The sequence below is a fragment of the Sarcophilus harrisii genome, chromosome 2 (assembly GCF_902635505.1).
Source record: "Sarcophilus harrisii chromosome 2, mSarHar1.11, whole genome shotgun sequence".
Lineage (NCBI taxonomy): Eukaryota > Metazoa > Chordata > Mammalia > Dasyuromorphia > Dasyuridae > Sarcophilus > Sarcophilus harrisii.
Window position 1 is genome coordinate 213,977,763 of NC_045427.1, and position 24,482 is coordinate 214,002,244.

The 24,482-nt window shown below is 44.5% G+C and overlaps 2 protein-coding genes across 4 annotated transcripts in view; both read right to left on the minus strand.

Moving 5' to 3' along the window:
- TRIM54 (tripartite motif containing 54) overlaps positions 1-10,319 on the minus strand; it is a 33,550-nt gene extending 23,231 nt beyond the window's left edge. The window contains exon 1 of the mRNA XM_003767118.4: positions 9,769-10,319. Coding sequence (XP_003767166.1) covers positions 9,769-9,936 — 168 coding nt within the window. The 5' untranslated portion in view covers positions 9,937-10,319. The remainder of the gene's footprint in view (positions 1-9,768) is intronic.
- Positions 10,320-12,887: 2,568 nt separating this feature from the next.
- On the minus strand, positions 12,888-24,170 carry DNAJC5G (DnaJ heat shock protein family (Hsp40) member C5 gamma). Of its 3 annotated transcripts, none has more exons than XM_012547428.3 (6): positions 23,932-24,165; positions 18,893-18,982; positions 15,495-15,610; positions 14,950-15,163; positions 14,099-14,255; positions 12,888-13,083 (listed from the first exon to the last, which is right to left on the minus strand). In XM_012547428.3, exons 1-6 carry the CDS (start codon positions 24,121-24,123, stop codon positions 12,998-13,000), a joined length of 855 nt encoding a protein of 284 aa, XP_012402882.2. In that variant the 5' UTR covers positions 24,124-24,165; the 3' UTR covers positions 12,888-12,997. The 3 variants fall into 3 exon arrangements, with proteins under 3 accessions (XP_012402882.2, XP_003767138.2, XP_023357305.1); XM_003767090.4 differs by having other exon boundaries at positions 23,953-24,163; XM_023501537.2 differs by having other exon boundaries at positions 12,971-13,083; positions 14,074-14,255; positions 23,932-24,170.
- Positions 24,171-24,482: the final 312 nt, after the last annotated feature.

The following is a 24,482-nucleotide window of genomic DNA, read 5'->3' on the forward strand; positions in this document are numbered from 1 at the left end:
ATATGCTTTGTTGTATGGGAGGACTCTCGGGAGGGGGACAGGGTTGGGAAAAGATATTATGAGAAATTTAGTTGATACAAAAACAAAAAATTCTATTAAAATTAGTTTTAAATAGGAAGTACGTGTTGCAAAATTACAAAGAACAAGCATGATCCCCCCAAAAAGAGATATGAGAAGACATCTCCCTATACTCACTTGAGGCAGGAGGTAGGGTTCATGTATGTAAAATATTGTCTATCATTGCCAGAATATTTTCTGGCTTGTATTGATGGGTTGTGATTTTTTTTCCTTCTCTTCCCTCCCCCCTTTTTAAAGAAATTTTTTGTTATATAGGATGGTAGTCTGAGTGAGAGGGGGAAAGATACTAGGGAAAACTTAGATGATGTTAAAACCAAAAGAAAAGAGTAACATAAAAAAAAGCACCAGTATTTTATTTCCCCCCAATTACATGTAAAAACAATTTTTAATGTTCATCTCTTAAAATTTTGAGTTCTAAATTCTCTCCCATCTTTCTCCCCTTCTCCCTCTTTGAGATGGTAAGCATTCTGATAGAGCTTATACATGTGCAAGCATATAAAACATATTCTACATTATTCATTTATGAAAGAAAACTCTAAAAAAAGAAAGAAAAAGAAAGAAAGAAAAAGAGAGAGAGGAAGGGAGGAAGGAAGGAAGGAGGGAAGGCAGGAGGGAATGAAGGAAAAAAGGGAGGAAGGAAGGAAGGAAGCAAGGGAGGAAGGAAGCAAGGAAGAGAAAAAATAGTATACTTTAATCCTGTATTCAGATTTCATCAGTTCTTTCTCTGGAGGTGGATAGCATTTTTCTTCATGAGTCTTTTGGAACATTCATAGTTGGTCATTACACAATGTTCATGTTCTTGCATATAATGTTTTCCTGGTTCTGCTCTCTTCACTATTTATCACTTCATGGAAATGTGTCTTTCTGAAATCATACTGCTCCTCATTACTTATAGTACAATCAGGTGATTATTTTTTAAAAAGAGAAGTTAAATTCCCATCATTACTAGCCAGCAAGCGAGATATTTTGAAACTAGTAGGGGAACCATTTTTAGATAAAAAGGATCTTTCATTAAGCCTTTTGTACAACTGCCTGCTCTACCACTGTTTAAAATTGGCCCCATGTCTAATCAACCCACTGCCATTTTTGTGACTCCTTTTAGCCCTTGTTTCTTCTTCCTTTCCATATTCTTGCTTTGCCTTTCTACAAATCCTCTAGATAATTGGAATGAGGAACCAATTATCTCCAACACTGCCGCACCTAAAATGGTTATTCCCTTTCTTCTCCCCCATTTAATACCTGCACCCCATTTACTATACGACCTTTATTTTCTCTATGATGTTAAGATTATTTCCTTTATTTCTCCATAGTGTTAACATTCTTTATTGCTTTTGTTTTGAATTAACTTTTAAAATACTGAGAACTTAGACTGAGTTCTTTTATATCGGTCCATTTCAGTATTGTCTGTCTTAGACTGTTAGGTTCTTGTAGGCACCTTACTACCACAGATAGAGATTAAAAAATATTTTCCAGTCATGATGATTATCTCTCTTAAATACATCTTAATAAATAAATATATTAAGGCTAAACACTTGCAGTATATGATGAAGTATCTTGGAAACCACAAAGAGGCCATTTGTTCTCACACAGTATGAAAAAATTCAACAATAATGTTATTCCTTAACCCTATTTCCTGAACCTTTTTACTTCTAGTTGGGAAACTAGCTTTCTAGTAAAGGAGGAAGATTTCTTGGACAGAACCAGTCTTGGGAATTGTCCAAAGAATAACCCAAGCTTGGGCATGTGGAACATCTGACCTTCTGGAGAGAGAAACTCTTGGAGAAAGAGGTAAACCTGTGTTGACTCCTGCAGCTGGAGAAGCATTAAGGCATTTGAAGCCATAATATGAGCAACAGAAAATCCTATATTTTGCATGAATTTATTGCTAGTAATATGATCTTTTTAGGAAAGCACAGGTCTAATAGGAAGGGGTTTGTTAATGCTCAGCAGCACCAAAGTGTGAATGCCTTCTTTTGGAAGATGTCAATTAAAGGGTGACACAATATTAGGAGTAGTACTTCAGGACCCTTGAGAGAAAAGATTTCCCTGGAATATAAATGTATTACCTTACTAACAATCTCAAGTTTAGTTTCCTTTTGAAGAGAAGTTTATAGATGAATATGAATGTTTTATGTACTTTATATCTGTTTAAGAATTCCTGTGAAACTTTTGCATCTTTAATACTTTCTATGGGATGATATAAAGGCTGTCTTCTCCCTGAAATGAATTTTTCCTCTTCAATACTTGTACAGGACTTGGGGACTCCATTTACCCATAGTTGTGAAAATCTATACCATAGATTGTCACCGAGTAAACCATTGAATAGAGGGAACTACCCAAAGAGAAAATGAACTTTTGGGGCCAACCTCTGAGATTACATCCAGTCTATATGAACCCTGAGTTTTGGGGAGGGGAGAGACTAAGGATGTGATAAGGTACAATTATTATTGTAGTATTCCACACAGAATATTATAATATTCCACAGTTGCTCTACTGAACCATTTATTAAATGGTCAATTATGTTTATTGTTTTCCTAATATCAATCTAGCCTTATACTTCAGGTATTAATCCAACCTGGTCATAGTTTATAATCCATTGATGTAAATCTTGTGGCAAATTTTATCTAAAATTTTTGCATCAATATTCAACAGAGATGTAGTTCTATAGTTTTTGTTTTTATTCTCCTTGATTTAGGTATCAGGATCGTCATGGTATCATAGAAGGAATTTGGTAGGATGCTTTCTCCTATTTTTAAAAACTGCTTTTACAGTTTTGGAATTAATTATTCTTTTATGTTTAATAGAATTCACTTGTAAATACATCTGTTCCCACTTGCAGAGTTAAGGGGTGTGGGAAGAAGGCTCATTTATGGCTTGGAATGAACCAGTTCTTATCTAAAATATTTTCTGCCCTAGGTAAGTTTTACCAGAATAGATCACCGAATCAATTTGTATTTATTAAATACCTACACTATATCAGGCTATGTACTAGGCAATAGAGATACAAATACAAAGTATTATCTTTCCTAACCTCGATGAGTTTATAAAATGATAGGGGTGAGAAAGTCAGTTTGCCTCTCAAAAACCCTTGGGCTTGGTTCAGAAAATAAAGATTGTCATTCATGCCATGAGGCTGTGCATGTGAAAAGAGCATAGGGGTTAGGATCAGGAGGACTCATCTCCCTCATTTATGGATTGGAATGAACCAGTTCTTATCTAAAATATTTTCTGCCCTAGGTAAGCTTTACTAGAGCATGGAATCAATTTGTATTTATTAAACACCTACTATATATCAGGTTGTGTACTAGGCAATAGAGATACAAATACAAAAGTATTATCAATGAGTTTATAAAATGATAGGGGTGAGAAAATCAATTTGCCTCTCAAAAACCCTTGGGCTTGGTTCAGAAAATAAAGATTGTCATTCATGCCATGAGGCTGTGCATGTAGAAAGAGCATAGGGTTTAGGATCAGGACTCCTCATCTCCCTGAATTCAAATCTGGACTCAGACACTAGCTTTGTGATCTTGAGCAAGTCACTTAACCTTGTTTGCCTCAATTTCCTTATCTGTAAAATGATCTTGAGAAGGAAATGGTAAACCAGTATCTCTGCCAAAAAAACCCCAAATAAGGTCATGTCAACAGTACTCAACAACAACAAATTCTTGTGATCCTGGTTTGTTAAAGCTGCCAACTAACTGCTCTAATAGAACACAAAGAGATTGATTTTTGAGGAAGTCTGAAGAGGACTTTATTGAGGAGCCTGAAACAACTGGGGAGTTATACAAATATGATGGGACAGACCTGGTAATGTTATTGACTTATACTTAGCTTGCAATCCATCAAAACCCACTTTATTCATTTTTTTTTGGGGGGGGGGTAGAGGAAATGTCTTTTTCCTAATTAAAAATACAATTAATAAAACAGTTCTAGAGTTAATCTCATGATAAATAATCTCAATATTTGATCACATCATTAATCACAAAATTAAAAATAATGAACGCCCTTCCTCAATTAGACAGGAGAACATAAGTAGGGTAGTCAATGTTCCCAAACTTCCTTTTTCCTTACAAAAATAGAATCATGCCTTTCCCTGTTCCCTTCCCCCACAACAAAATTTCTACCTCTTCATACCACTTGCCAGAGAAACAGGCACATTGTCCCCTCCCCCAAATGGGATATACCCTTCCTAGAAACACAGACTCTTAGGTTCTGTTCTTACACAGATTTACTGGTCTGTTGAATTATAGCAGCTTTCAGAGGCTAAATAACCAAGTGCCTCCTGTGAACAAGATCATGTGCATAAAGAGACTGAAATTCTGTTCCTTAGCAGCCTAGGATCTAAAAGAGATCATTTACAAATACAGAAACATAGACAGTTGTTGGAGTCAAATATACACATGTACAAACAGCTTTCCTCTCCAAGCTCAAAATTCTTGGCAGTTAAGTGGGTGGAAGTGTGGGGAAAGCGAGGGAGGGCGAGAAGGAAGGAGGGAGGGCAAGCTTGGGGAAGGTCGGATACAAGCTGTTAGATTTCAGGTCCTGTTCTGTTTTGACTCAGATGGAAGGATATTTCCTGTTCTCTCTGGTTAATTTGATCCCTTAGGACTGCAATTTGAGAAAGGTCTGCTGACAGACTCTCAAAAGTTGGAAGGGACCTCCAGGGCCACATAGTCCCAATTCACCCTTGGTCATCTAGAATATCCTCAAGTGCTAATTCTGCTTTGGCTTGAAGACCTCTGGTAAGGGAACACCCAGTCCCTCCTAAGGCAGCCATGATGGTTTTAGACAGATCTAACTGTTGAAAGTTACTCCTTACATCCACTCTAAGTCTATCTCTCCGCAACTTTCCTTCCAGGTTGTCTTGTTCCCTTTTAGGTTACAATTCTGCCTTGCCAGGCTTCTATACCATGATTCAATTGACTTCCCCTCCTAGAACTTCCCTTCACTATACCAGCCCCCTTCTGCCATTGGCAAGTTTTATGTGGAATAGAGGACTTCTATTTTATAGATGGGCCCTTGTTTCATTGCCCTGCCATCTGAACTTCTGAATCTCAAAACTTCTATCCTCATACCCTCAAGCAAGTACCATTTTCCCCAAATCTTTTTAAATTCCCTTTTATGCGTTGTCTTCTCCTATTGGAATATAAGTGCCTCATGAAGTTTTCAGAGGAAGAAATTCAAGCTATCAACCACCATATTTAAAAAGATCTAAATCACTAATACATAGAGGAATGAAAATTATAACGCTTAGATTGCATCTCACATCTATCAGATTGGCTAGACTGATAAAAAGAAGGAAAATGATAAATGCTGGAGAACTGTGAGAAAACAGGTCTATCACCGCACTGTTAGTGGAGCTGTGAATTTGTGTAATTTGCACCCATACCCAAAAAGCTATAAAACTGTGCATAACCTTTGATCCAGTAGTGTCTACTGGTCTGTATCTTAAAGGAGGGGAAAAGACCCACATGTACAAAAATGTTTGCAGCAGGTTTTTTTGTTTTTGTTTTTTGAGGTTTTTTGGGTTTTTTTAGTGGCAAGGAACTAGAAATTGAGTGGATGTCCATCAATTGGGGGATGGCTGATTAAGTTATAGTATATGAATGTAATAAGATCAGCAGGCTGATTTCAGAAAAGCATGAAGAAACTTAAATGAACTAATGCTGAGTGAAATGAGCAGAACTAGAACATTGTAACAATAACAAGATTATGTAATGATCACTGTGATAGACTTGGATCTTTTTAACAATGAGGTGATTCAAAGTAATTCCAATAGACTTGAGTGGAAAGTGCCATCTGTATCCAAAGAGAGAACTATGGAGAATGAATATGGATTGAAGCATAATATTTTCACCTTTTATAATTTTCTCATTTTTTTTCTCTTTTGGCCTGATTTTTCTTGCTCAACATGACAAATATGAAAATATTTTTAAAAGAATTGCACATATTTAACCTATGTCAAATTACTTGCTGTCTTGAGGAGGGTAGAGGTAAGGGAGAAAGGGAGAAAATTTGGAACACAAAATCTTACAAAAATGAATATTGGAAACTATCTTTACATGTATTTAGAAAACAAATGCAATTTAAAATAAAAAAAAAAAAAAGAATGCAGACAAGCATATTTTCTTTTTTTTTCCTGAGGCAATTGGGGTAAAGTGACTTGCCCAGAGTCACACAACTAGGAGGTGTTAAATGTCTGAGACTGGAATTGAACTCAGGTCCTCTTGACTTCAGGGCTGATGCTCTATCTAACTGTGCCACCTAGCTACCTCCACACCTCCACATATTTTCTTTTTTAATTTTTTTCCCTATTTTTCTTCCTTCCATCCTTCTTTTTTTCTTTCACATGGCTAATACAGGAAATTTTTTAGCATAACTATACATATAATGGATTTTGTTTCTCTTGCTTTATCACTGGGCAGGAGAAGGGCCAAAAAAGGGAGAGAATTCAGAATTGAAACTATTTAATGAAAAAAAGCAATGTAAATTATTTAAGGTATAATTAAGATAGCAGAATAGCAGGAAGAAATATAGACAATCTTCCTCTCTTTTACTACATCTTCAAATAGATCAAGAAAACTGAGACTGAGTCCTAATCTTTAAATTTAAATTTAAAAAAATAAAGTTTTTTTTTTCAGACCATGTCAACATAGGGAGGCAGACAAAACCACACTGGTCATGGGATTCTATCATGGAGCAAGCATTCTGCAAAGAGATACTACCCCAGAACAAGAAGAAATTCTAAATTCAGTAAAATAGGCTTCAAATTATTCAGGATACAAGAATAGCTGTCAAATGGCAACTTTTTTGCTCATTACCTAGTTTTAGGTCACAGATCCAAATATGATTGTGGAGGGGACATATGTACTGAACAAGAAACACGTTCAGAAGAAAGTAGAAGCTGTGTTACTCTGACCCCAGGAGAAGAGAAGGGTCTTACCATCCTCCAGCCCAGTCTAGAGCCTGCAGAGGAAATCACCAGAGGAGCTAACAGTTCTGTTACTCTGTACCAGAAGAGTTTTCTAGTTGGCTGATAGTAGTTGAATCCAAGAGCAATCTACTGAAATTAATACTGAGGCAAGTGAATTGCTCAGACCCAAACTCTTATCAGGAATTTGCAGAGCAAACTAGGAAGGCAAAGAACAGATTTGCCTTAGATCAGATAATTTTGGGATCACTGAAAGCTTGGATGTCTCTAGCTTATACTGGCTTTGAAATCCTGAGATAATATAACTCAATACCTCCCCAAGAAAGCAGTAGCAAGAATTTAGAAGACGCAAGGTCAGTTCAAGCATTTCTTCTAGAAGAGTGCAGAATATAAACATAAAGTTTAAAGTCAAGAAATAAGCTGGAAGAACGAGCAGACCAAAAAAAAAAAAAAAAAAAAAGAAGAAGAAAAATCTTATCATAAAAAGTTATTATGGCGATAAGGACACTCAAGACACAAGTTCAGGGGAAGAGAATGACTTAAAAACATCTACAAGCAAAGCTTCATTGTAAACCATAACTTGGGTGCAAATTCAACCAAAATTTCTGGAAGAAATAGAGAGCTTTTTAAAAGACCTTAAATAAATAAAAAAAAAGAAATGAGAACACTAAAGGGAAAAAAAAACTGAAAGGCAAATGAAAGCCATGAAAGAAAGAATTAGCTTAAAACAAGAATTTAAAAATCTTGTTCAAAAAGTAAAATTTTTTAAAATTAGACTGGATCAAATAGAAGAGAATGATCCTAGAAGACAATGAGAAATATTAAAAATAAAGTCAAAAGACTAAAAAAAGAAAAGCAAATAAAAGATATAGCAAAAACAACCCACCTGGAAAACATATCAAGGAGATAGAAATTATGAATCATTATACTACCTTAAAGTTATGACCAAACAAAAGATCTAAAATATTGTATTTTAAAAAATCATAAAACTACTCAAACAAATGGAAAAAAGGACATAAAAATATATACTGATCACTTCTTGAAAGAAAACCCCAAATGAAAACTCCCGTGAATATTTGAGGCATGATCCAGAGCTGTCCAGTCAAAGTACTTAAACCAACCAAAAAGAAACAATCCAGGTACCAAGGAGCAACACTTAGAATCATAAAATATTTAACAACCACCATTATAAAGGAGAAGAGAGTTTAGAAATAAAATATTCCAGAAAACAAAGGATATAACACACTTGCCAAGTGAATTTAACAGGAATAACTTGCTTTAAAAAAAAAAAGAAGAAGAAGAAGAAGAATGTACTCAGTGAAACAGCATAATCCTGGGGGAGGTGGGGAGGGGCAGAGGGGAGAAGGGAAGGAATATTTAATGAAAAATTTCCAAACATTTCTGATGAAAAGGCAAGAGCTATATAGACACCTGAAATACAAATACATCTGAACTGAGAGAAGTGCAAAAAACAGTACAGTAAACATGAGAAAATCACAAGGGACCAACCTTACAACCATACAATAATAAATCATACAACACTCTGAGGAAATGATACAAATGTGCTCTCAGTACCCTATCATTGTCAGTGGTTTGAGAGAGCATCTAATTAGAGCACTTGGGAGTAGTTCTGTTGTGGTTTGATTATCTTAACAGAAGAACAAAAAAGGGGAGTTGCTTAAAGGGCAAGGAGAGAAAGGATGAGGAAGATCTCACACCAGCATGGTACACAAGTAGATAAATATATAAGCAAAGAGAAAAGGCTAGGAGAAGCAGGTGACACTTGACCCTTACTTTTTTCTAAACTAATCAAAATAGGGGAAAATGCATATACACAGTTGAGTACAGAAATGCATTTCATTCAACAGAGAAATAAGGAAAGAGGAGAATGGAAAGAGGAGGAATAAAAGGGAGAATAAGTTAATAGAGAGAGCCTTAAACAAAACAATCATTAGCTAAGAATATACAGAAATAGCAGATTTAGCTACATCTGATCTTTTTGCAGTGGCAAAGACTTAGAAACTGATGGAGTGTCCACCAATCCAGAAATGACTAAACAACTTATATATAAATGTGATGAAATTTGTGCTCTTATAGCACATGAATGAAAAGGATGGTTTCAGAGAAACCTGGGGAAAACTGTATAAGTTATAGATGCAAAGTGAAGTGAACAGAACCAGAACAATTTATACAATAATGAAAAGATTGTAAAAACGACTTTGAGTTAGCAACCCTGATAAATACAATAATCCATCATGATTCCAGAAGATGCTTAACGAAACATGCTATTTACTCAGGGTACAGATTTAGACATTATATTTTTGGACAGTCAATATGGTAATTTGTTTTACTTGGCTATATATGTGTTCATTAAAGGATACTTTTAGGGATTGGTCATTCAACCAATTTTAAATCCACTTAATTCTTCATCTTGTCTATTGTGCATTGCAGTCTGCTGAGTAGTGTCACAAAACAAGTAAACCTCACATTGTTGACATTTGATACCTTGTGGTCCATTTAAACCCCTTAGGTTCTTTTCTGTTACCTTCAGGCACAAGCAGCCTGTCCAGTTCGTGCTCTCCCCCCTTCCTCGTGCCTCCACCTCTTTCCTATACCTTTCTTTGTCCATCTAAAGCAGTACACCCCAGTAAGTGGCACTTTGGGTTCCAATTTCCCAACCCCAACTTGAATAGCATACTTTAATGGTTCCCTCTTCTTTCCCCATGGCTCCCACCATCACCATCAGACTCTGAGCCCACCTGGAAGACATCATTGGCACACTTGCGGCACAGGTTGTGTTGACAGGGCAGGATCACCACTGGTTTGGAAAACATCTCCAGGCAAATAGGGCAGATGAGTTGCTTCTCCAGGTTATCCATGCTGTGTGCATCCCCCAGCAGCGGCTTGAAACCCACTGGGAAGTTCATCCCCTCAGTGGTCGTGCCCCTCCTCGGCCTTTTTTCCAACTCTGGCTTATTCTCTCAGCTGTGGGAGTCTGTCTCCAGCTGCTGGCCCCTCCTTTTCCCTTATGCTGCAGCCTGCCTAGTTTTCTTAAAGTTGTTTCTTTCTTCCTTTATTCTGTCCCTCAATCAATCTACCTTGTGACCCCTGGGTGGCCAGTTGATTTTCTCTCTGGGTAGCTGTTTTTCCCTTTACTTTTCTACTCTTGAGTGCCCAGGCAGATGAAAACTCCTGCCCTCGCCTCTCTCTTGGGATGGTCTTATCTCCTGCTCCCCAAATGGCTGACTGTTGCCCACAACTTAGGCGCTGCTATTTGCTCCTTTAATCCTCAGGCAGGAGACTAATTTTAACTTGGGGATGAGGGAGACTAGGGGCATTTCAGTGACACAATATCTCACATTCCAATTCCCAATTTAGCTTGTGTAAGGCGAGCCACAGCTGTTACCAAACAAGTGACCCTGAGTCACATAGTCTAGGGGCTGGAGGAGGGGCTAGAGCTTTTGTGGGAATAGGGGACAAACTTGAGCCAGAAAGAGAGATAGGAATACTTCAGGCTCTCACACTCTGATTCTAAAAGAGCTCTCATTGGCTCTTGCTCAGTCATGTTCTAGCTTGGATCTTATCCTAGATATAGAGACTGTGACTCTACAAATATTCTCAGCAACGCCTGACAAGGACAATGGGAATGTAGATAAATCTTGGACCCATCACAATAACAAGCCAGGATTTTGCCCAAGTTAGTCTGGAATTTGGTACTTAATGAATTAGTGGTACCTAGATTAAAGTTATTTCCTCAATGTGGAACTCATTCCGTAGGTGCAGGTTGCAATGCCTTTCACTTAACAGATGTTCAAGAATTGCTGTAACCAAAAAAACTGAATCATCTTGTGACCAAGGTCATGATGAGTCTCCTGGACCTTAGCTAGGTTAGACCTCAGACATGCATAGAGCATATATATCACCAACCTATACTCAAGACCTTTCTAGCCTTGATAGCACATGGCACAACTTATGTTCCACTGGCATAGCTATAAAGAACCCAACTTTGCCTCCATTAGACCAGTGAAACATCAGACTTTAGTGAAAGAAGGGTTGGAGTGCCAACACTTAAAAAGTCCAAATCAAGGCTTGAAATTTATCAGAGTTGATTTTAAAGAGTGTACACTGACCCATGGACCAGGTTCCTCTTCTTGTGAAATCTTTGAAAGAATTTATCTTATTGTGGAAAGAACAATTTGCCCTCTTCTATCCCTGTGCTGGGCTCTGCATTGGTACTATGGGAAACATATAGTCAAGGAAAGTAAATGGTGGTAGGTAGTAGAAATAGCATAATTCCACAAACAAATTGTCAGCTATTATAAAGTTTCCAGATCTTGGGAGACAGTTAAGAGCTGAGGTGAGTGTAAAGGGGACTTAAGTGCCTGTAACCCATTTTGAGAATAGGAGCAGAAAATCTTTTAAAAATTGACTTTAACCCATTAAGACATAACTTTGAGGGTCTGAAACTTCTGCCAAATACCACCAAATTAGTACTTAAACTTGTCAGTCCTGGTACCAGAATTCTAATATTCATTTCCTTCTCCACAGACTATTTCCAAGATATGCTCTCCATCCCCAACCCACACACTGGAGACTGCACAAAGTTCCTTTATTCACTGATATATACTCAACTTTCAGGCCTTCCTGCTCCAAACAGTGCTTGATTTCCTCACTGAGTTAAGGGGAGGTTATATGGACTGGCCCTTGGTAGAACGTTTGAGGAAAGGAACTGACAAAGTTAGAGTGCTTTGATACAGAAGACATAATAACGGTAAAGTTTTGTGAGAAGTTAGCATCTTCCAGGATGCAATTAACATCTTGTCTGTCTTGGAATAAGTACTTTGGGAAGAAGACTATGTCTTAAGGACACCACGTGGATAAGGCTGGTGGATATCTGTGCTTGTAGAACCAACCTCTAGAATATTTGAGAAAGTTGGTGACCTCTTCCCCTTCCTTCCTCCTAATAGTCAAGTCATAGAATAAAGTGCTTCAGATTCTGTGGATACTAGAAGTAGGGGTAAATGGGGCCCACCCCAGGAAAGTAAGCTTAGGACTATTCATGGGATTCCTCATCCAAAGCAAGAGAGGGAAGGGTTTGTTGATGTAGTAAGTCCAAATACAGGATGGTAGTTTCTGCCCTTAAAGGGAGTAGGATAGGGAAAGAGGAGAATAAACATTTATATAATGCCTGCTATGTGCTAAACACTATGCTAAGTGGATATATATGTATATACATAGATGTATAATTTGATGCTCACAACAATCTTGAGAGGTAAGTGCTATTATTATCACCATTTTATGATTGAGGATCTAAAACAAAAAGAAGTTATGTGATTTGCCCAGGGATACATGTAAATGTTTGAGGCCATATTTAAATTCAGGTCTTCATGATAACGCAGTGCTCTTTCAGAGGTAGCATTAGCTACCTTTGAGGGAGACATTATCCCAAACAGCTTAGGGACACCACCACCACAGACTACCATTAAGGTACGTAGAAACAAGAGACAATTCTTTTGGGGAAAAGGTAGCATTGAAAGTTTTTACAAGGTTAAGATGGCATGAAATAGTGCTGCTCCCAGCTGCATTCAGGTTTGGGGACAGGTTAGGAAAGCTATGTAGGACTGACACTAAGAAAATGCTGAGGTTTAGAGTATTCTAGACAGATTTGGTGATACCATGGAGAGTTCTCATAGAGAGAAGGCCAGGATTCAGCAGGGCTTATGGCATTCATGATGCTTACAGAATAGGGATTAAGATCAGAACTGGAATCAGGGGTCCCTTCTTCCATGTGTATGGTAGACCAGGCAGAAGATACATTCACAGAGTTAGCACCAGAGACAGAAGAAGCTTGTACCATATTAAGATGAAACTTCTAAAAGAAAGTATACAGAAAAAACTCTTTTATTATTTACTTGTAATCAAAATACATTAGTTATATAGTTTTTTCACTATTTGCCTTTGCCCCTTTTCTTCTCTTCTCCTTAAATACTATTTTCGTCCAGTTTCTGCATTTTGTGTCTTTTCATTTTCATCCTCTTCTATGTTCAGACTGAAGAAAGCATCTTCAGTTTCATCTATGAAATTTGGAATACAAACATTTCTTGAAATGAGCTCCAATTGTTGTTTGTCCTTCATTCTGGAAGAGGACCATAGCCTCGGGAAGGTGATGCCATGACAAACAAGTGAGTTAGATTTAAATGAGGCTGGGCTGGGCAAAGTCACCGGCCTCATTTTCTCCACCAGAGCCATCTACATCCAGTGGCAAGATACAGATCAGGCATCTTGGAGTTTTAATGTAATACACTTAACCTAAAACTTAATATCATTACACAGAAGTCCTGATCACCACTAGATGGCGATGAGGCAGAAATTTAACCATTAACTGATCAAATTAATTTGAAAAATAAAACCTGATCATCTTTTGAGCCAATATTATAAGATAAATCTCCTAATCCACATTCAACTATGACTTCTTTTAGGCTCATCTCCCAACTCAACAAAGACCCCAGACAGGATAAGTGTCAAACTCAAATTATTAATTAAAGGGTAAAAATAGCACCAGAACAGACTGCCTCATCCCATCTCGCTGTTCTTTCAGACCATCTTACCATGTGAGGTGCTGCTACTCTTTCTTCCCCCTCTTTCCCCCCACCTTTTTCCATGTCCAAGGTTCAATAATCTAATCAACAATACCATCCTGCTTTTGGAAAGGATATGTCATCAGAGTGTCATATACATCAACCCAATATCCCCTTGGTTCCCCAAACCAAAGTTTCCTTCCCAGGCCACTACTTACATGTGGTTAGAATAGAAACTCCTTTAAGACAGAGATTATCCCACTATTTATATTGTCTTTCCTATGCTTAGCACAGTGCTTGGTATACAACAGCTTTTTCATTCACTCAACTTAAATGCACCCTGAGAAAGCAGCAGATTGTCTACCTTGATTACCCTTCAATCTGATCTAACTGCAGACCTCATTTTCCTAGTTCTAGGAGACCCCCAGGCTCCGATATCCCTCTCATCCCAGACTTTCCTACCTTGACTTCTGGCCCAGTGCTCACCTTGGCCATTTTCCTTTGGTCTCACCTGTCCTTGGAGATTGTGTCTGCATTTTTGTGTCTGGAGGTTGTGTCTGCAGATCACTGGTAGATTTAAAACGCTCGTACTCTGGTGGTGCATTCTTCCCACAGCAAAAGCAGCAGCAGCAACAACAAGAAAGAAGTGTACACAAGAGGACCAGGCACTGGGAGATTAGGGAAAATGGCTTAAGTTCAACAGTTTCTTCCAGTTTTTTTATGCTCTCCAACCCCCAAATTTCCTAGTGATGTGAACCATAACCCAACTCAATTCTCAGGAATTGCTAAAAGGAGACAATCCTGCTCCTTTGTTAAAAATCATTAGGTCAGTTTCCTGAATTGTCCAGTTTGCTTAGAATGATGTGAAGCTGAAACTCTAAATCAGATCACCTTCTGAGACTGTCTTGATTAGCTTATTTTAGACAATTCTGGGACCTGGTCAGCCACCTAGATCTTCCTTGACCCTTCCCTAACCTCTCAACTCTTCCCTGATTCCTTCTCTTATCCCCTAGATCCCTTTATTTCCCCTTTCTCCCCAGAGACCTTAAAAATCATGTTTCCCCAAAAGTAAAATTTTCAAATCAAGTGATTTGAGGCCTCTACTTTGCTTAGTTCTGGTTAATCTGAAACAGTGTGTTATTCACATAATAAAATAGCAAACTTTTGTAATCTATGATGGATGCCTATTACATAAATTCTTTGTGTCGATTGAACTATTATGCTCTCCCAAATCTATTTCAAATGACCACTTTTGGTACCTTTATTACCACTTTACTAGCACTAACAGCAATAGGACAACAAGCCCAATATATGGGAGTCTCTATTGCCCAAATACTGGAGGGACTTCCAAGGAATGCATACCTTGAACCACCACTTGGTCACAATGAAACAGATTTTGACAGTTTCTGCACCATATTGGTTAGCCATATATAGGCCCATGGCACCGTACATATTGTAGATCTGGCGCTGATCAGGATCAGCAAGTATCGAATGGGCTGCATTGATCTCTTTGAACCGCTCTTCCGCTTTAGGATCTTCTGGATTCTTGTCTGGGTGGTACTTCAGTGCCAATTTCCTACCAGCCATTGCCCATGAGGGAGGGCATAAAGAGGAGCAACAGAGCAAGCCCAAATTGGAGAGGGGAAAGGAAGATGGATGGATTACATGAGATAGAGACAGCATGGGGGGAGAAATCTAAACATTCAGAGATGCAGTAACAAGGATAGAGAATGCAGGAAAATTCTTTTCCTTCTTCCACACAGACAAGGGAATGCTGCCTTCCCCTGGTCTTAATGGAAGGGTCAGGTAATTTGAAAATAAGGAAGGGGGTGCTGGCCAGTGGGGTTTGTGTTTTAAGGTTTGGGAGTACAAGAGTCAAGGGCTTTTGGGGGAGCTTAAGTTCGGACCTGTAGGCTTTCTTGATCTCTTCAGGTTTTGCTCCCCGAGGCAGTTCCAGCACTTCATAGAGGGTTTCTCCACTTTTGGACAGCCGATACTTTTTCCGATGTGCTTGTGCCATTCTCTGGGTTCAGAGAGCAAGGAAGTAGATGTGAGAATTTTACACAGGAATTGAAACCATGGGGAAACAAAACTTGCCTGCACATTCAGCAGGCAGACTACTAAGCTTTCCAATGGTTACAGTGAAGCACTTTTCTACAGGAGCTAATGCTGCATAGATAAATCTCTTTGACACTAAGGAACTCAAGGAAGTGCAGGAAGAGGTAAAGTTTAAAATGCTATGAAATGGCTTTGACCTGGATCAAGAGTAACGATCTGCATTGTTGTGTGATAAATTAGGGCTCATTTAAATATTTTGCTGTCTAGAATTCTTACTAAATTAGATAAAGCCTCTAGGATTTCATTACTCATCTAATGGTCTTGACTAGTGAACCAGCCATATGAATAAAATAGGTTAGAAGTGGATTAGATCTTTGATTACCCTGGAAATATAATGCAGACCCAAACCCTAAGCTAAGGATAATAAACCATGTCTCCCTAGTGTTTGAGGTCAAAGGGAATTGCTCGCCACTATTCACCTTTAGTGATTCATTCTGGGCATCTCTATCCCAGAGGAACTCTCACCTACAAAGCTAGCTCAATTATTGGAGATATAGCTGACAGTAAAGCGCAAAGGGGAAGTTATTGAAATTAGGATAAGAGCAAGATTTATCAAAGGTGGGAAGAAAATAGTTCTAGGAGCAGGAAGAACTATAAGCTTTGGAAAACTGAGGAAATAGAGGCAAAATATATTGAGTCAGTATTGGATAAAAGAACTAAAATGGAAGTTGTGAGGTTACCTTGGATTAGAATTGAAGGAAACAAATTGGAGCTAGGAGGAAAGAGAACTGAAGATACCTTGAATCAGTATTGGAAGAAAGTCTGGACATGGGGCCTAGACACTTTAATTAGGGGTTAGGAGAGCTAATACAGTACAGTACTTAGTACCAGAGCACTAGAGTACCAGTATCATATAGTACTCAGTATTAGAGGTAGTACAGTACTCAGAGGCAGGAGGAATAGAGGTGAGGGAAAACACCCTGGGTCTGTGTTAAAAAAAAAAAAAAATATATATATATATATATATATATATATATATATATATCTGAGATGGAGGTAAAGGGGATTGAGAATTTGGGGTATTGACTTGAATGGGGGATGGCAGGCTGCTGAAAGTCACTTTGGGTTTGTGTGGAAAAGACTGAAGTTACCTTGTGTCAGTGTTAGTGTACATAGGAGAGGTGATGAAAGGGGAACTGGAATCTAGGGTGGGCAGATGGCTTTGCACAGGTAGAGAGGAAAGAGCAGAAAGAGGGACCGGAAGGCTACACAACTAGGGTCAGTTAGAGAAGGGTCAGAGGTCAGGACTGACACCAAGGGAACCCGGGTCTGACAGGCAGGAGCTGCTCATGCAGAGCAGGAGCTGAATCCCGGGGCCCGGCTTAGGCAGGCAGAGAAGGGGCAGTATTTTCAGAGCCACTTAGCCGAGTGGTGCTCAGGACTGTTCAGAGCAGACAAGGGGTGAAGAACTGTCTGGACTTGAATTAGTAGGAATGGCCAGACCAGGTGGGAGGCTTGGGGTGGGGAAAAGGTCAGGGCTCTCCGGCACAGACGGCCCGGGAGAGGTGGGCTCCCTAGGATGCAGAGGGGTGGGATCTGGCGCCAGAGGAAGATTGGGACCCACCATGGAGCAGTTAGGGGCTCTAGCAGTGCGGTCTGGGGCAGGCAGGGGCTCTGAGGGCGATTATTGAGGCACTGGGGAGAATAGTCTTGGGATGGATCCTGGGAGAAGACTGAAGCTGGCATTCTAGGGGTGGTCACTAGGTGCAGGCCCTGAGATAGGCAGGCCCCTGGGACAGGGACAGGCATTGACGAGAGCAGTCTCTGGGGGATTAGGACCAGGCTTTGGACCGGGCAGTAGCTCTATTTAGGGATAGGTTTGGGGGACATACTCTAGGGAAGTCAGGTTCTCTGCAGGTAAGTACTGGGGGTGAGCCCTGAAGTAAGCAGGACCTTTGGGATAGGAAGGAGGAGAAAAGCATGGGTTTAGAGGCTTGGCACTAAAGAACGGCTTTTAGGGAGGTAGAAGCAATTGGGAGGGTGAACGATGGAACAAGCAGGGGCTCTAAGGGTGTGCCCTGAGGCAGGCAGGAGTTGGGGGCAGGGGGAGGGCATAGGCCCAAGGCACAAAGGGGTGGGATGGGCAATGAGACCATGCTCGTGGGGGTTAGCTCTGCGGGTGGGCACTGGGTAAGGTAGAGGCACTGAGTGGGTGCTGAGACATAAAAGATATTTGAGGTGAGTACCGGGAAAGGTAGGAACACTGAGGAACACATGGGCACTAGAAGTTCTAGGACCAGCCTAATCAGGAAAGCGTCCCTGGGAGTGGATCATGGAATCATGCTCGAGAGTGGGCAGGAGTTCTAGTGGTGGGCCCCGTTTGGACCCTGGGACATGCCAGGCACTTGGATCATGTTCTAGGGCAATCCTGGATTCTGGAAGTATGCACTGGGGGTCAGTCCCTAGCATAAGGAGCAGCACTGGGGGCAGGTTCACACGTAGCTCTGAGGGGCAGAAAGGGAGAGTAGGCAAGGGATCAGACCAAGTCTTGGACTAAAGAAAAAACCTAGGAGTGGGTAGTGCGGACAACATGGAGGGTCGTGGTGAATGGGCCCTAAGGTCACAGCGCTAGGACTGGCAAACACTGACATCAGATTTGGAGACAGAGAGGGGTCTGCTAGTGGGTACCTAGGGCAGGATCTAGGATTGCTGAGGACAATGAAGGGCAAGTAGGGTCATTGGGGGATGGGCTTTAGGGAAGGCCACAGCACCAAGGCCTGGTTTTGATATAGACGGGCACAGAGGATGAATGCTGGGAAATTTAGGGGCTCTGGAACAAGGACCCTGGTGGTAAACACTGAGAGCAGGCTTTTGGGATGAGCTCTGGGGGGTAATCATTAGGGTATGCAGGGGAACAAGAATGGGCACTGGACAGGCAAGGATCCTGGCGTAGACAATAGCACTAGGAACAAGGGCACTGAGCCTGGGATTTAGGGGGTCAAGGTCCAGTAGTGGGCACTAGGTTGAGGCAAAGACAATAAAGTCATGCTCTAGAGCAGGCAAGGACTCTGAATGTGTGCACTGGGACCAGGCATTGGGAGCAGACCTCTGGGGAAAGCAGGAGAGCTGAGAAAGGCAGAGGCTTTAGTGGGTCGTCACTGGGATCACCTTCTAGGGTAAGCAGTGGCTCTAGGGTGGACACCGGGAGGTTGGGTTTGAGAACAGCAGGGGATATAAAGGTGGGTACCATGGATGGGGTCTGCAGCAGGCTCCGAGGCAGAACACTGGGTTCTGGTTCTGTGGCAGAGGTTCCAATAGTCGTCAGCAGGATCAGGCTCTGCAATAGGCAGAATAACCAGAATAACTAAAGGCTCTGGGAAATTGTCTCTGGGACTAGATTGTGTTGAATGGGGCTTCTAGGGATGGGTACTGGAGGTGAACTCTAGGGCAGGCAGATCCTCTGGAAATATGCACTGGGGTCAGGCTCTGCGACATTCAGGGACACTTGGGCAGACTCTGGGAGACCTCTGGGGTTAGGGTGCACTGCTGCAGACTGCTGGGAGACCTCTGGGGTTAGGCTGCACTGGGGACAGACCTCTTGAACAGGCAGAATGCTTACTCCCAGGTTTGGGGCAGGCAGATACTCAGCAGTAATCACTGAGATCAGACTCTGGGGATAGGAAGGGGCTCTAGAGATTGACCCTGGAGAGGTCATGGGAACTGAGAAACTGAGGCATTAGGGATGATCAGTGGGACTAAGTTCTAGGGTAGAGAGGTTCCAAAGGGAGGGAACTGTAAATAGGGTCTTGGACCAAGCTCTGAGGTAGCACTGGGGGTGGGCACGGAGGCCAGGTTGTGCCATGGGAAGGGCCTCTGGAAGTAGCATTGGGACAAACCTGTGAAGCAGTGACTCTGAGGTTATGAGAGGAGGATCTCTGGGCAGGCAAGGCCTCTAGACACACAATCCCTGGAGATGGTCACTGGGGCAGGTAGGGTTTGGGGCAAAGTTACTGGAACCAGATTGTGGGTTGAGGAGTCCCAGAGAGAGGAGCTGGAGGTGAGCTCTGACACATCCAGTCTCTGTGGAAGGCAAGTGGTCTGGGCCCAGGCTCTGGGGCAGACAGTCTCAGTGGGTGGTCACTGGGATCAATCTCTGGAGAAGGCAGGTCCACTGGAGATGGGCCCCAAGACCAGGCTCTGTGATAGAGAGGCATCCTAGGGGTGGGCTTTAGAGGCGGGCCTTTGGATAGGCAGGAACCCTGGAGAAGGTTGGAGTTCTGGGCTGAACAAGGGCCCTGGTGGAGTGCCCTAGGACCAGACTCTGGGTTGGGCAGAGGATCTAAGGGTGAGCACTAGGGGAAGGCAGGAGACCTCAGCGGCCGCTGGTGAAGACAGGAGATCTGGAGCAGGCAGCAGCATGGGAAATGAGCAGTGGGAGGAAGCTCTTGGGTAGGTGATAGATTGGAACGGGAGGCAATGGGAGAATGATTTGGAGCAGGTTTCTGAGAAAACAGGGTTTGGGAGTGTATATTGGGGTGTCCCCTGTGGCAAACTAGGTAGAGCAGAACAACAACTGGCACCAGTCTCTGAAACAGGCATTGCTCCTTGGCTTGGTGACCACTGGAAGCAGACCCTGAAATGGACAGGATTCTGGGAGGGGACGCTGGGAATGGCGTCTGGGGAAAGCAACCATCTGATGATCACTCGTGTCTGTCTTTGGAGTGGGCAGAGATGCTGGGGAGGTGAAGGTAGGGAGGTGATCCCTGACACGGGCAGGGACGCCAACGCCTGTCATGGAGATGAGCCAAGGCTCTGACATGGGTTGAGGTCTGGGGGTGGTTATGAGAGGTGAGCCCTCAGCAGGCAGGGTCTCTGGGATGGGCACCAAGGAGAGTTAAGGGTTGTGGGATGAGAACTGGGAGAAGCTTTGGGGGTGGGCATAGGATAGGGCATTAGGGTTGATGGGGACTGGCACTAGACAATGTGAGCCCTGAGCAGGAGCACTTGGAGCCAGCTGTGAACAAGCCAGCCCACTTGAAGTGGGCTACCCTGGGGGGGATTTGGGGTATGAGCAGTGGATCCAGGTTTGGGAGCAAATAGGACTTCTAGAGCCGGAAAGGGCCTGGACTTAGGGGTGAGCACTGAGGGAGAACCCCATAGCATGTAGACCTTTGGAGGGGGTGCTCTGGAGGAACTGAGGGCAGGCTCTAGGTCAGGCAAGGACTCTGGGAGTTGCCGCTGGGAAGGATAAGGGCCCACTGGGATCAGGCTATGGGTTGGCTAAAGGCTCTTGGGGGTAAGCACATGGAGAGGGATCTGGGATGGGCAGGAGCTCTGAAGATGAGCACTAAGAGAGGTTGGAGGTTGTGGGGAAGGTAAGACTTCTGGGATAGGATCACTGGTGGGCTCTGGGGCAGGTGAGGAAACTAAGGGAGTCAGGAGATAGGGGAGGGATGTGACCATTGGGGCTTTGGAGTGGACAGGGGTTCCTGGGGTGAGTATTAGAGTTCTGGAGGATTCAGGATCAGATTCTGACCAGGGGTTCTGGAGTATACTGGACCTCTGCGGCAGACAGGGGCACTATGAATAAAGCAGGCAAAGACCCTGGGTCCTGGCTCTAGTTCAGGCAAGCATTGGATATGGAGATTGGGACCAGAGAGGGCAAGAACTCTAGCGTGGGTCGAATGCTGGGGGCGGTCACTGGAACTAGGTTCTAAGGCAAGGGGTGGGCTCTTTAACTGGACATTGGGGACAGAGCTGGGGCAAGCAGGTTTTCTTGGAGCCTGTCTCGGGTGGAAAGCAGTTAGGAGTGGTTAGGCACTAGGGTAGGCAGGGGAAGGAACACTGAGGTGGAACTCTGGGAGTCACCTCTGGGGCAGGCAGAGACCCTGGGGGTGGTCCCTGGGACAATGCTGTGGGGCGGGCAGGGGCTGTGACATGGATACTGGCTGCCAACCTTAGGCCGAGTGTGGGGGCAGGCTCCAGGAGAGGCAGAGCTCTGAGGCTGGTAGAAGCTCTAGCAGCCTCTTCGGGTAGTCAGTGGCTCAGAGGATGGTGGTCCTTGCAGCAGCCAAGGGCACTGGGGACGACAAGGTTTCTGGAGGTAGGCGCTGGGAGCAGGCTCCTGGACCGATTCTGCAGTGGGGGACTTCTGGGGGTGAGCTATGAAACCAGGCTCAGGAGCGAGCAAGATTGGCACTGGGGTGAGCTCTGGAACTTGCAGAGATTCTGAGGGCTGGCGCTAGAAGGGCAGCGGCTTTGGAGAAGACAAGGACGCTGGGAATTACCACTAGGACTGGGCAATGGATGTGGTGCTAAGTCATGGAGCAGGAAGGGCTGCTGGAGACGGGCCCTGGGGTCAGAGCCTAGAGCAGGCTGGGGCTAGGGGATCAGCCCCAGATGGGGCCCTGGGAGTGGGGGGGAGGCAGGCGAGCACTGGGAGAACCAGCAACAATAGGGACGGTTCTAGCGCAGCTGGGCTCTCTAGGGATTGGCATTGGAAGGACTAGGATCTGGGGGGATTAGGACTAAGTCCTTGGGCAGACAGGGGCACTGCAGTAGGGCTCTGCCACACTGGGGGAGTTTCTGGGATAGGCACTGAGGGCAGAGCATCTGAATTCAGCATTAGAGCATGGGATGGGCACTGGAAACAGGCTCTGGGTTGGGGAGAGGCTCTGAGGATGGTCCCCGAGGTAGGCAGGGCTTCTAGAACAGAAGGGGGCCCTGGGGAGAGCAAGGGCATCAGAGAAGAGTACTGGGGGCTGGAACCTGGGGCAGAGTGGGTAACGTGAGCAGCCTCTGGGGTGGAGAAGGCTCTGCGGGAGGGCGCTGGAGGAAAATCCTTGGCTAGGGAAGGCCCCTGGGAAAGAAGTCTCTGAAAATGGTTTCTAGGGCCGGCAAGTGTTCTGGGGGTGGTTCCTGGACTGGGCGTAGACTCAAGGCATGAGGATCCTGGGCTTGGGCTCTGGGGAGACAAGACCGCTGGGGCTGAAACGCTAGGGGTGGGCACTGGGAAGGCAGACGCTGTGGGGCGTACATGGGCACTGGGGCACTCAGCAGGATCAGGCTTTCAGATGGGCTGTGGAGACTGGCCTTGGGGGTGGGCTCTAAGAGGCTGGGCTGTCTGGGGCAGGAGAGTCACCAGAGGCAGGCCCAGCAGGCAGAGGCTCTAGGGGGCATTTGGGGGTACCGGGGATAGAAAAAGCAGAGGAATCTGTACTGCTAAGGTGGGGACCGGGGTGAGCGACAAGGCAGTCGGAAGTGGGGCGTCGAGCTACCGGGCACTCTAGGTTGGCACTGGGAAGGGCATGAAATCAGAGGCGAGCATTGGGAGCGGGGGCTGGGTCAGGCTCTGGGATGAGACAGGTCCGCAGCAGGCAGGGATGTTTGGGGTGGGTCTTCACACAGGCAAGGGCACTAAGGCCCAGCTCTGGGGCAGGGGAACGCAAAGGGTGAGCGCCCAGAGGCGGCCTTAGGCAGGCAGGGCCACTAGGACTTTGGGGAAGGTAGGGGCCCTGGCAGCGGGCATTCGGGCAAGGCCTCTACTCTGAACAGGCCCAGGCTTCGCGGGGGCAGGCCCGGGTACCGGCAGGATCAGTGGATCCAGCTCTGGAAGGCCGGGGGTCTGGGGCAGACACAGGCACTGAAGGGGGGCGGGGGGGCCGAGCTCCGGCAACCGGAGATGGAGCCTGGAGCCGGCAAGAGGCCTTATTAAGACACCGGAGGAGGCAAAGTTTCTTAGGCGAGGCCCTGGGATGGCTTCTGGGACAGGCAGAAACTTTGCCGGCGGTCACTGAGACAGGCTCATCTCCGTGATGAGCAGCGATAGAGCCCAGGACTCTGGGAGAAAGATCGGGGGTGGGCACTGAGTGGGGGGCCCTAAGGTTACCGGGCGGGCTGGGGCCCTGGGTGGGGGAGGGCTCTGGGGGGGAGTACTGGGCGGAAGGCTACCTGGGGGCAGGCAGTACATAGGCCAGCGCTGTGGGGGGGGGGAGGGGCGGGCCTTCCGTGGGACTAAGGGGGCGGGGTCTGGGGCGTGGCCCTAAGGTGAGAAGGGGCTGGGGGGGGCGGCGTCGAGGGCCGGACTCCGAGGCCCGAGGGCGGGGGGAGCCGGGCCCGGCGGGAGGCCGCGCTCGGCCGCAGCTACGTCCCGGAGCAAAGCCCACAAGCGGGACGCCTCCGCCGCGCCCTCCCTCGGCTCCCCAGACCAAGCCAGGCCAGGCCCGCAAGGCCGCGGGACCTCTAGGCCGCCGGGCCCGGGCGGGGACCCAGGGACCTTCCACACACCCGCGTACAAGCCCTTCTAACCCTCCGCCAGCAACTCCGCGTCTGCGTCTGCGTCTGCGTCTGCGCAGCCAACCCCAGCTCCGCCAACCCCCGCCCCGTCCCGGCACCGTTGGCTTGACCGCTGCGCAGGAGGCTCCCGCACGCCGCGGACTTTTTGTCGCCTCTACGGACCTCGGCGCGGAGGGATCCCATCTGGCGCGGAGGGATCCGGAGGGCTCTTTGCGCTTCTAGAAGCGGGGCGGGGCGAGGGGAGTTACTGTAGAATGGCGGGCCCTTGGTGGCAGTTTCTGGGCTCCGGTGCGGTTTTTGTGCGTTTTGTCCCCAGTGACTGCCCCTTAAGTACTTAATGATTACTGTTTAGCGAGATTATAATCATAGATAATAAAAATAAACCGTTGTCAGTCAATAGGTTTTACATTAAGCACCTAAAAACCTTTTAAAGAAATGCCCATTTCATTAAGCACAGAATGCTTTGGCGCCACATAATGTACGTATCAATGAGCATATATTATAGAGGGGGTGTGTGAGAAACAGCGATGTGACAGAGTTCT

Bases quoted from the DNA above. Each gene is read 5' to 3' on its own strand.
- DNAJC5G (XM_012547428.3), bottom strand. From the start codon at position 24,123: ATGGGATCCCTCCGCGCCGAGGTCCGTAGAGGCGACAAAAAGTCCGCG. The intron at 18,983-23,931 runs GTGTGTGGAAGG...TGCCTATTGCAG, and splicing joins TTAGAAGGGCTTGTACGCGG to AGCCTGATCCTGCTGACGAC. The intron at 13,084-14,098 runs GTGAGACCAAAG...CAAATTTCATAG, and splicing joins GACACAATCTCCAAGGACAG to ATGAAACTGAAGATGCTTTC.